The 12,976-nt window shown below is 32.3% G+C and overlaps 1 protein-coding gene across 1 annotated transcript in view; it reads left to right on the top strand.

Moving 5' to 3' along the window:
* Positions 1-9,530: 9,530 nt before the first annotated feature.
* Positions 9,531-12,976, top strand: part of LOC107441726 (uncharacterized) — a 7,032-nt gene continuing 3,586 nt past the window's right edge. The window contains exons 1-3 of the mRNA XM_071177017.1: positions 9,531-9,609; positions 10,972-11,041; positions 11,985-12,155. Coding sequence (XP_071033118.1) covers positions 9,531-9,609; positions 10,972-11,041; positions 11,985-12,155 — 320 coding nt within the window. The remainder of the gene's footprint in view (positions 9,610-10,971; positions 11,042-11,984; positions 12,156-12,976) is intronic.

The raw sequence follows: 12,976 nt of genomic DNA, 5'->3' as shown, positions 1-12,976 counted from the left end.
TAAGATAATAAATAATTATCTTATCAAAAAACTATTTGTTAAACCCTTGACATAATTTGAAATTTTTTTTATTTATTAATGCATCAATAAGAATGATCTATTTTCATTGTTTAAGAGTATAAATACATTAGAAAAGAACTAAAAAGTGATGCAAATCAAAAACTAAGCTCTTTTTTTGTGAAAAAGTGTTGGTACTTTTTCATAATACCATACACTATATCAATTTATTCTAGTCTAACAAAGAGATTGTTTTGAAATTATGTAAAACGATTTTTTAAACAAATGGAGAACCAGCCCCCTTTTTTTATGAAAAAAGAGATGAAAGATGATGAATTACTATGCATTGTAAGGTTGGATTTTATTGAACACAATTTTCATTGTTAGTTTTATTTTTTGTCTTAAATTTACACTCATAATTTTATTGTTTTGTACATGTGATTATGCAGTGGTATTTTTTTAATCGCAAGCTTTATTTGAGATTTTATTAACACATTTGTTTAAATATTGTTTACAATTTTAATAAATATTTTTATAAGCTCACCATATGTAAAGAAGAGGCGGAAAAAAAACTGTGCAAATTTTACAATTTTCACATATTTGATGCTGTTTTCCCGATTTAAAGTGCCTTAAACTTTAGATATGCCATTTGTGAGCCTAACAGTAATAGTATTTATATGAATATTTATATTGTAGGAAATAAGATTCAATGAGAATACAAATAAGAGTAAAAGAACCTGTTGTGGGTCAGGGGGTCATGGAGATTCCCCAATTTCATGACCAACGCCATTCTAAATAAGCCCCCTGTGCTTGCCGAACTTTCTGGTACCCATTAGTTTGTAGCTGGGTGGGCTTTGAGCTACCATTGTGGATTGAACCCTTAACAATGACAGCCATGGGAGCCGTAGTGGCTCAGGAGATAGAGCGTTCGCCTTCCAATGAGGTAAACTGGGTTGGAATCCTAGTGATGTCTGGTCTATATGAATTCCGCATCTGGCTCGTACTGACTACAATGCTGGCGGAAAATATCCACAGTGGTAGACGGATCATTGGTTAGAGTCCCCTTGCCGTCGTGCTAACTGTGGGAGGTTTTCATGGTTTTCCTCTCCTTGTAACGCAAATGCAGGTTAGTTCCATTGAAAAGTCCTCCATGAAGGCAGATTTCTCCTAATACTTGATCCAGGAGTTTCCTTGTTTTCTGGATTGGGTTCAAAATTACAAGACTACGGAGTTGAACATTGACAATTGTTAACCCAAAAATTGGGTCGGCGGTTCAATAGCGGTTCTAAAATAAAATGACAGTCTACGCTTCAGTCCTGGAGGCTGAAATCTGTCTTGAGCAAAAATCATGAGACTAAATTTCATCAATTAATCTCTTTTCCGTTGGTTATTTAAATTAAAATGTGTCCCACAGTGGACAGTAGAACACCGAAGTCAAGCATCACTGGCTGCAATCAGTAAGCGGGTGGGTGACCACTTCGATCAGCCTGCGTAGGGACCAAGGATGCTCCGTAGTAGTCCTCGTTAAACTGTTCCGTGCTCGCCTTTGAGCCCAGGTCGTCAGGCTACCAAAGCAAGGAAGCCATCCCCTTTGCAGAGGATCAAAATTGGTATGACATGATTATCCCCAGGGACATTTCCCAGACTGTTGCCAATAGCCCATGGTGCAGTTCTAGTGCGCTGATGCTGACAGCTCAGTCCTTAAACCATCTCGGGACAGAGAATACAACACAATATTTTTACTATTTTTTTAATGTTGTTGTCGTCGTTGGCCATTAATGCAAGGGGTGCGATTATTCTTGTTTTCCAGTGTTGCCATGTATGCCCAAGAATTCGATTTCTGCCCAGCTCATACGTCTCACCCATTTATAGGGCGAGCCCATTCAGTCATCCACAGATCATAATTTTGACCTGATCCAGAAAAAGATCAATCTCCAATTCAGTACCCCCAGAGGTCTTGATTTGTTATGGAGGACTTTGTGACCCAGTTACCATTTACTACATGGAGAGTCTTCAGCCGGCTAGATTCGAACTCCCGTTTTCAAGAACTAGAGCCTTCATATTCAACATTANTTGCCATGTGTGCCCAAGAATTCGATTTCTGCCTAGCTCATACGTCTCACCCATTTATAGGGCGAACCCATTCAGTCATCCACAGATCATAATTTTGACCTGATCCAGAAAAAGATCAATCTCCAATTCAGTACCCCCAGAGGTCTTGATTTGTTATGGGAACATGGAGGACTTTGTGACCCAGTTACCATTTACTGCATGGAGAGTCTTCAGCCGGCTAGATTCGAACTCCCGTCCCTCTATTTTTTTAAATAAAATTTTAGATTAAAAATAAATAACATAAAAAAATTAAATATACTGATTTTAAATGTTTTTATTTTAATCAAAATATGTGATATTGCACTTCTTGTCACTCCTCCCTTGTCACAAAACCCTTCCAAGTGTGACTTCGTTCATGGCTCCTAGGCAACTCAAAGAAGAAAGGTTAGCATATGCTAATTGTCACTGACCTACAAGCTAACTATTATTATTGCGTCTATTTGTATGTTGTTAAAAAATGCAAATTGATTTCTTAGAAATGAATTATTTTATTTATGTTGATCAAATGAATATTTCATTTCATGTCATTAGTTTATTTGTTGTGCAATTTATTTATAATAAATTACTTATTAGCTTGTTGATAATTTCTATTATTCCTTACAGTTTAATGAAATTTATAGTTAGATTTTTAACATTGATGTAAATAATTTTCATGTTCTTTGATTTTAATAAAGTTTAATTTGACTTTTAATGTTTTGAAACTTTTTATGTTTCATAATTTATCCTTGTTTTATTCATTCATATTTTACGCTATTATTTTCCTACCTTTTTTTTTGTTTCAAAATTAATTTGACTCATTCTTTCACAGTAAACATAGAAAATCATTGTGTTTATGCTGCTAACAAGTAAAAACATTAATTAGATTGGTAAAATCCTTTATAAGAGCTGTTTCATATTTTTTTAAATCAAAAATATTCATCACAACTAAGGTAGGAAAGGTCTAAAATTAAGTCTGGGTAAACAAGGAGTGGAACTTCTTGAACTTCAAAATAAATGCTACAGAAATATGCGTTCAAAATAAGGCAGAATACAAAAATTAAATTATTAAAAAAATATTTCATAGTTTTAAGAACATAGTTTTCTAGTTTTTTGTTTTATTTTAAAAGAAAATTAAATTATGAAATGTTAAACTAAAGCAAAATTCTTTAAATACTCTTTTAAGCTTATTTATTTTCACATAAAAAATATTAATATTGGTAATATAAGATTAATTCATTTATATAGGAGATGAAAATGATCTTTTCCTCAAAACTTCCTTTGAAAAATGTGCAAAACTGTAATACACTTCGATGTTTAGTTACTTAATTCACTTTTTTGCTAAGTAGTAAATTAAAAAGGAAGTTTTTTATGGTGGGAAACTAAATATCTTATTTGCTTTTCATTTGGCACTCAGAACTGCTGTCTGCAGTTATGCCACAATACTCCCCCTCTTGAATTTAATGAGGAATAGAATTCGATGAACAGTTGCTGTTATTTGCTCTATTTGCAAAAGTCCGGGAGAGCTGTATTAAGTTCACCTAGTTTTATTTTAGCGTTTGTCGCGAGAGCTTTATTAAGTTCACGATTTCGTGCGTGGCCTCTCCTGTGTTGCTACTAGCAGTCGAGTGTGTAAAGGATCCCGTTGTGTGTAAATGAGACTGAGAAGCAACAGCGCGAGGAGGACGATGACGCAGTTACATATAGCAAGTTAACTATTTAATGTGGACCATTCATAGCGATACTTTCGATGTAGGCGAGTTCATATCACGCCCGGGTCACCAATGTGGGGAAAGTAGAAATCGACATTGCCCAGCCTTCATCTATCAAAAGGTACCTGCAGAGTGAATTGTGTAAGCATGACTAATATATTAGTGAATTGATGGTTAATAATCGTAGTGGTAGTTACGCCACACTTCTTTTATTTACCGGTTTTAGGGCATGTTGGGAATAGTGGCCGTCATGCTACAAACAACGAAGCTGTAGTCGCATAGTTTGTAGTGTATATGTATGTTTTGTGTAAAAACACTTTTTAAATAATTTTAAAAATACCTGAAATTCAAGTAAGAAAAACGTATCTGTGGAAAGCATATTTTTCCACAGAATGTTATCAACGGTTTTAATAAAAATATCGATGCAAGATTTTATTTAAATTGCATGATTGTGAATCTCAATGTGTGATTTTTAAATCACGCGAATAAGAATCTCAAAATTTAATTTTAAAAACGCGTGAATACGAATCTAGATGATTTATTTTAAAATCGTATGAATACAAATCTCGATACTTGATTTTGAATATACGAATTATGCGCGTGAATACGAATTCCGATGTATAATTAAGTCACTAGTACACGAAACGTAATAGAGACTTTTAAATCGCGTGAATACGAATGCGATATTTGATATAATATCGTAAATATACGAAACACGAAGCACGATATTAAATCGCGTAAATAGTAATCGCAATGTGTGATTTCAAATCATGTGAGTCCCGCAGTGGACTGATCGTTAAGACGCGGTTCCCAGCAGATCGCCGAAGTCAAGCATCACTGGCTACGGTCAGTGTGCGGGTGGGTGATCACTTGGATCAGTCTGCGTAGGGACCGAGGGTTTGCGGTAAGGATTTCGTCAGGGATCTTCGGATCATCGTCAGGGATGTTTCCCAGACAGTCGCCAATAGACCATTGTGCAGCTCTAGTGCGACGTAAATGAACTACAACAACAACAACAAATCATGTGAATGTAATTTTAAATCGTGTTTGCATTGGTATAAAAAAGCGTAAATTTTTTTTTCCTTTTTGGGTATTCGAAAAGGACCAACTTTCTTTACATGACACTTAGATATAAAACTTGTAAGACATTCGTGCTTTTAAATATACTTTTAAAACTTGTGTTAAATATTGCGTATTTTATTAACTTAATTTCTGTATTGAAGTTATACAGATATTAGTGTTAATGAAATATATAATTATTAATTATTATATAATTATAACAGTTAATGAAATATATAATTATTACGAACTAACTTTTAGATAATGGGGATTCCAGAACCTTAGAGGACTTCGTGACCCCTTTAATTTAAATTTCTAACTTCTTTTGGTTTTACCTTGAGTAAATATCATTGTAAAATCTTAATATGGCGCAGCAAAAGCCATATCTTGGCTTTGTGGACTATACATCCTGTCCATCTTAGTGAACAAGTTTAAGCTGAGGACATGCAAGAAACTTACCTTTTCAGATTTGAAGTAAGATTTAGTTGGGATGTTCACAAAATTATCTATTCTTAATCTGTGATCATAACATGTTCTTAATCCTGAATTTTCAACATCTGATTTTTTTCTTCCTCATCCTCATTACTGAAGTTAGTAACGTCAATAGCATAGCTGAACAGGAAACTTCGGAGTCTGCTGAGAAGTTCTTGCATACCAATGTATCTAAAATTCTTAGAAATGAGCAGTTGCAGGGACCTTGACCCTTGATAACTGTACTTAAACCAGTGTTAATCGATTAATAAGAATTCAAAAATATTTTATATTTACGTTATTTCAAAGAAGTTATCAAAGCTTAAAGTAGAACATTTTAATAAATAAAAATATGGTAAAAGTTGTGTGCTCTCTACAAACAGCCTTGTTGTGTTTGACACTCTGCGTTTCTATCATGAACAGAATATGCCATGGACTCCAATTTCTACAAGTGAGCCGTGGTGGCTCAGGGGATAAAGCTTTCTCCTTCTAGTGAAGTAAACCGGGTTCGAATCCCAGCGATGGTTTGTCGATACGAAATCCGCACCAACTCGCACCGACCAGAGTGCTGACGTAAAATATCCTTAGTGGTAGACGGATCATGGGTTAGTCCCCTTGCTGTCTGTCTAACCATGGGAGGTCTTCGTGGTTTTCCTCACTATGTAACCCAAATGCTGGTTAGTTCCCTCAAAAAGTCCTCCACGAAGGCAAATTGCTCCCAATACTTGATCCAGGAGTTCCTTTATCTTCTGAATTAGCGAGAATTTCTGTAATTCACGAAACTGGCAGGAGTCAGTAGTCGGAGCTCGCTCTTATAGGTCAGAGCCCGATGAAATTTTACCCGAGCGAGATACACAGGATCGCCTTTATCCATTAGGGCCTGAGATATACGTCGGATAAAGGCTTTTGTCTAAACAAGANAGAAGCGGGGGTGCCATCCCCTCTGCAGAGCATCAAAATTGTGATGGCATGTCTTCGGATCATCGTCAGGGATGTTTCCCAGACCGTCGCCAATAGCCCATTGTGCAGCTCTAGTGCGACGTAAATGAACTACAACAACAACAACAAATCATGTGAATGTAATTTTAAATCGTGTTTGCATTGGTATAAAAAAGCGTAAATTTTTTTTTCCTTTTTGGGTATTCGAAAAGGACCAACTTTCTTTACATGACACTTAGATATAAAACTTGTAAGACATTCGTGCTTTTAAATATACTTTTAAAACTTGTGTTAAATATTGCGTATTTTATTAACTTAATTTCTGTATTGAAGCTATACAGATATTAAGTTAATGAAATATATAATTATTACGAACTAACTTTTAGATACTGGGGATTCCAGAACCTTAGAGGACCTCGTGACCCCTTTAATTTAAATTTATAACTTCTTTTGGTTTTACCTTGAGTAAATATCATTGTAAAATCTTAATATGGCGCAGCAAAAGCCATATCTTGGCTTTGTAGACTATACACCCTGTCCATCTTAGTGAACAAGTTAAGCTTTCGGATTTGAAATAAGATTTAGTTAGGATGTTCACAAAATTATCTATTCTTAATGTGTGATCATCACATGTCCTTAATCCTGAATTTTCAACAAAAGTTTTTAAACTTAACTCTGATTTTTTTCCCCTCATCCTCATTACTGAAGTTTATAATGTCAAAAGCAAATCCGAACAGGATACTTCGGAGTCCGCTGAGAAGTTCTTGCATACCAATGTATCTAAAATTCTTAGAAATAAGCAATTGCAGGGTACTTAAACCAGTGTTAATCTATTATTCGATTAGTACGAATTTAAAAATATTTTTATATTTACGTTATTTCAAAGAAGTTATCAAAGCTTAAAGTAGAACATTTTAATAAATAAAAATATGGTAAAAGTTGTGTGCTCTCTACTAACAACCTTGTTGTGTTTAACACTCTGCGTTTCTATCACGAACAGAATAATAATGAAATGCAGAAAAATACACAGATTATTGCATAGACTCCAATTTCTACAAGTGAGCCGTGATGGCTCAGGGGATAAAGCGTTCGCCTTCTAGTGAGGTGAACCGGGTTCGAATCCCAGCGATGGTTTGTCGATACGAAATCCTCACCCGGCTCGCACCGACCAGAGTGCTGACGTAAAATATCCTCAGTGGTAGACGGATCATGGGTTAGTCCCCTTGCCGTCAGTCTAACCATGGGAGGCTTTCGTGGTTTCCCTCTCTATGTAACCCAAATGCGGGTTAGTTCCCTCAAAAAGTCCTCCACGAAGGCAAATTTCTCCTAATACTTGATCCAAGAGTTCCTTTTTCTTCTGAATTAGCGAGAATTTCTGTAATTCACGAAACTGGCAGGAGTCAGTAGACGGGGCTCGCTCTTATAGGTCAGAGTCCAATGAATTTTTACCCGAGCGAGATACACAGGATCGAACCAGAGTCCATTAGGGCCTGAGATATACGTCGGATAAAGGCTTTTGTCTAAACAAGGAAATTATTAATTTAAAACCTTTTATCGTAATTAAATTTTTACACTTAATAACTGAACACAACGTTTGCTTAAAAGTAGTAAAAATGTTGATGAACATTTTGTCTGGAGTCAGAGTCAAGCCAAGGTCGAAACCTATTCAGTAAACGAGTCTGAGCCCGTCTCAGTCGGTATTCTGTTAGACGAATGTTTAGTTATCTTGGGTTAAATCTGCCTTGACTCTATCATTTTCCAACCTTAGGATTTTGTTTTTTTTCTTTATGATTTCTTATAATTTTTAGATTTCAATTTATTTTGAAGTTTGCTTTAATTAACAAACTGAATTTAAATTTCATCATGCATTAGGGAACAGTTAATTGCATAAAAAAAATTTTTGTACTAAAAACTACATTACTATGCAAAGTAATGCATTTTTTAATGATATAATGAATTAAGAACTAATATTAAATTCAATTAATATTTTTTCAAGTGGTTTCTTTCTCCTTTTCGTATTTGGTTTTGCCCTTACGTTTAAACATTAATGATATTTTCTATGCTCAAATTCAGCTATATTGTTACCGATGTTTGATATCTATAAATAATATGGCAGCCGTTTGATTTGCATAAAGTAAAAACATTCAACGCATGCAATGACAGAATATTTGTATTATTTAGCTTTTATCTTAATTAAGTGCAAAATAAAATATGTAATTGAAGTTTATGTAATTTAAAAAATATTTGGTGTACTACTTTAACTAGTTTTCATTTAATGTTTTTCGTTGCTATAGAGATCATTGGTTTTAAATTTCTACCAAACAAATTAAACGTTCCAACAACATCCCGTTGTGGGTTATAGAATGTCAAAAATGTTGAAGCTTCACTATTTTGAGACAAACACCGAAATGGTGGCAATGCGTCCAGCACTGCGCATCGACCGCCTATACTTCACAGCCAAACATGTACCCATCGTTTTGAGTCTAGATGGATTTCAAAATGCTGCCGGAGATCGAACCCAGACTTTCATCATGACAGCTTAATGCTTTAACCGCTCTACTATCGATTTTCGAAACTTTTACTACAGTTGATATTTAAATTTTTTTCTCAAAACCACTAAATAAGTAAATGAATAAGTGAGTTAGTTCATTTCGCAGTACTGAATAAAAATAATGATTGATAAAATAAACTAATAAATATAATAAATTAATGAATAAAATTGCGAAAATAAATTTATCTATAAAATTATTTAAGATCAGTGTAGTGTAGTGGAGAAGTGGAACCCATATATGTCTTAAGTATATATAAACTCCTTGAGAAGGTTTAAATTTAAAGAGTCAATTTCCCAAAAAATGAATTTTTTATTAAGAAAATAATGATATCCTCACTGATTTTTTATACGTTTTACTTAAAGTAAAGTTAAAATAATTTCTTCTATGTCAATTGTATCCTTTGAATAAATAAAAATGTATGAAAGAAATCATTATTTAATTCTGAAATCGATCATCCATATTATTTTTTCTTGGATTTGGAGTAACCAACTTTTAAAAACATTTTCAACAATACTTAACAATGAAACTTTGACAACAATAAACTAATGGGGAGTTATATAAAAATTTTATGCAAAATATTATTTAAACAATTGTTCACATTGTTGCAAAAGATGCATCTGTTAGTTCCATTAAAAAAGATTTTTTTAACTCATTCTTGTTTGAGATTTCTCAAATGCTGGTTGTCTTTTTGTGAGATTAAAAAGTGAGAATTATGGATAAAAGCGATTTATATCGTTTTGCTCTTTTGAATCATTGGAGAAAGGAAAGGGAAAAGTATCCCCGACCTAATCGTGAGTATAAAAACATACTTCTTAATATTTTTATTAAATTTTTATTATTTATTGATATGGACCTACAATATTGTTAAAAAGATATGAAGCTTCCTTACAGTGATCAAAATTTTTCCCAGAAACCTAAATTTATTGAATATTGATGAATTTCGTGAATTAAAAAAAAAAATTAACAAAAAATAATTGTACATATTTTGTAAATGATATTTTTGTCTTAAATTGAAAAAACTACTTGATGGATAATTAAATAAAACTTATCTTTTTAAAATAGGCAATCCAATTTAGCTTTTATCGCACTACAGTATTAAATAACAAGTAAAGAAATGTTCAAATAGAATTTTGGAGGGAAAATAGGTTATAGAGTGTAGAATTGGGTACCGCTTGTGGATTGGGCACTCCAATCTGAAACTTATACTGAATGTTAAATCTGCCATTTTCCAGTTATTTCTATCCAGATTTCCTATTTTGCTAAATTTCTCGAAACAAAAAAATAATCTCAATTTGAAACAGTTTTCTCTGTTTTCTGTATACGAACAGAAGAAAAGAAAAACCAACTTCAAAACAAAGACATGAAAAGTGTCACCTAATTGTACATTTTTATCGAGAAATATAAATATGATATAGATTTTATGCTCTTCTATACCTGATTCAAACATTTAAAAAAGTCAAATAAAATATTGCGCCAGAATGTTATTTACCCACATTTGAGCGTTATTAATTCACAATGAATAAAAACTGGCGTAAATACCTATCCAAATATGTTCAAAAACTATGAAATATTGTCTGTTATTTCAAGTTAAAGCCGAATGGAGTATTTGCACACACCTTAGTACAAGTAGTTAAATGAAAACCACAATCAATAATTAAGCTTACACCAAGCTGAGATGTTTTTTGAATATAGTTAATATTAATATTGAATTTTAAAAAGCGGGTTTTGCTTGATATAATAACGTTAAGTCACCGGGAAGCTCCAACAGTTAAAATTAATAAAATTAATATGTTGTTAGTGATGTTAAAATTAATAAAATAAAATTAAAGAAAAAAGGAAATTATTTAAGCTTCAATAAATATGTCGGTATATGGTTTTCAGTTTTGCGCTTGATTAAGCAGTGTTGATTAATACCGTTTATTGATTATTTATATTTTTACAGCATACGAGGAACAACCACACCGCTATTTTTTTTAAAAATTTTTTTAAAAAATATACCTTTATGCGGTTTCCAAAAATATACCTTTTTCAAAGAAGTTTTTCTACCTTTTTTATGAATTTATTTTATTATTGAACAGAATAAACACTTAAGAAATTATTTTAAAACTAGTTTTTATTCAAATTATTAAATTTAATTTTAATTAATATTTCAGCATATGAGGATGGTAGCGAATTCGAAGATGAATTCGATTTGGATGATATTGAATTGGATGAAATTGATTTGTAAGTTTAGTTATATCCCTAAAGTTTCATGCCTTTTATCGTCATTTTCTTTCTTTTTTTTTTCAATAAAAAGGTACCCTTTTGAATATTTGGAAAATTCACACAGAAAGCAAGAACGTAATTGAAAACAACGAAACATTTAACCCTTTGTGGTCGTATTAAATTCATACATGGGTGTCATACTGGTTGGGAATTAATTTTCAGTACAATAATACGTAACTAACAGTAATACATAATATGCAAAATTATGAAAGAAAATATAATTTATTAATTCTTTTTTATACTTTAGATATATGTAACACAATAATATGTTTCAATTGTATGTAAAAACTATATTTTATAGGTTTCGCGTGGTATCTTTCAAAGCAGTCTCCAATATGACGCACATGTTTTCGAGGACATGCGTCGCAAAAATGATTAGTTAGGCGTCTTCCCGGCTTTAATTTTTCTGTTTGAACATACAGAACAATCCTTACTCTTTACATCTTCACAGTGCCGCAATATATGTAGTTTGCATCACGCTGCGGCTAACATCTTTGCTGTGGTGGCTGAGAGCAGACACACGACTTGAACGGTTAAAAAACGTTGGTGGCTGAAATAAGACACACGACCACAAAGGGTTAAAACAGCGGTCTTACTGTTTACCTATTTTGGTCAAAAAGTACTACTGCTGGTAAAAATCGACTAAGATATGATATAAACATAAAATAATGAACAGTCTATTTCGATAATGCTCACTCAATAATAAAAAAAAGCAATCAAAAACCTATTAAAATCACAATTTCTTAAGATACACTGTTTTATTTTCCACACTCTAAACCTAAAGAAACTCTGGAAGTCGCCTTCGCAGATCAAACAAACCATTAGAAATCACGCATTTTTTTAGTAAAAATCTACAACCCTTAGACAGATTTGAAAAAATATATTCCTTTTATAATTTCAGTGATGAGGAATATATGATGGAGTTAAGAGCTGAGGTGCCATCATCTGATGATGATGGAGTTGAGAATGATGATGAGGTAGGGGATGATGATGATGAGGGGGTTGAAGTTGTGAATGAGGTTAAGGATGAGTTTAATGATGATGAGGGTGATGGAGTTGAGGAGCTGAATAGGTATGTTAATTAGAATGTTTCTTAATGGCAGTTTAATATTTTAGTTAATATTATCTTCACTGTTTGAGTTATTTTTCATCCTTTTTCAGGTGACATTTTCGTAACTATTTTAAAATGAAATATTACCATAAAATTGGAAGTGACTACATATCGCTTTTTAAGTTTTATTAATCTCTATGAATCAATGGTACAGATGATTTAAAATGAATTTATTGAGTATGAATAGAATTAATGCTCGCAATTATTTAAAAGATTAAAATCTTTGCATTGACGAAAAAAAAATTTTTTTTTCAAAAGGCATTAACTTTACAAAAGTTTACTTAATAAAATAAAATAATTAAAAATGCAAATGCTGAAGGAAGGACAATGTTACTCGAATAAACTAATTTTCTAAAAAGGATTTAATAATTCGTAAATAAGTACATTTTTATTCAGTAGTATAAAGTATAAACGATCTAAACAATTTTATACAAGAAAAAACATTTATTTTGAAAAACTAAATTAATAAAATAAATTACAACTGAACATATTTCTTGTAGATTTCATTTCATTATTTTATACTTTCTAAGGTATTTTCTTTATAACTCTGAGTAGTTTTTCCGAAGTCTATTAGCGGATACACGGAAAAAAAACTATATGAATTGAATAAAAAAAGAAATCTCTGTTTCATAAGTTTAAATAAAAGACGAATAAGGTATATAACTGAATAGTAAAAGCAATTTTTTTAACTGAAAAATCTTTTTAAATGCTAAGCCGTGATTTTGGAATTTACTTATAAATACCACTGCACCATACAAAAATCTATAATGGCCATTTTCTTA

The sequence above is a fragment of the Parasteatoda tepidariorum genome, chromosome 2, assembly GCF_043381705.1.
Source record: "Parasteatoda tepidariorum isolate YZ-2023 chromosome 2, CAS_Ptep_4.0, whole genome shotgun sequence".
Taxonomy (NCBI): Eukaryota; Metazoa; Arthropoda; class Arachnida; order Araneae; family Theridiidae; genus Parasteatoda; species Parasteatoda tepidariorum.
Note: the sequence above shows the minus strand (reverse complement) of the source record. Positions and strands in the feature narration are given on the sequence as shown.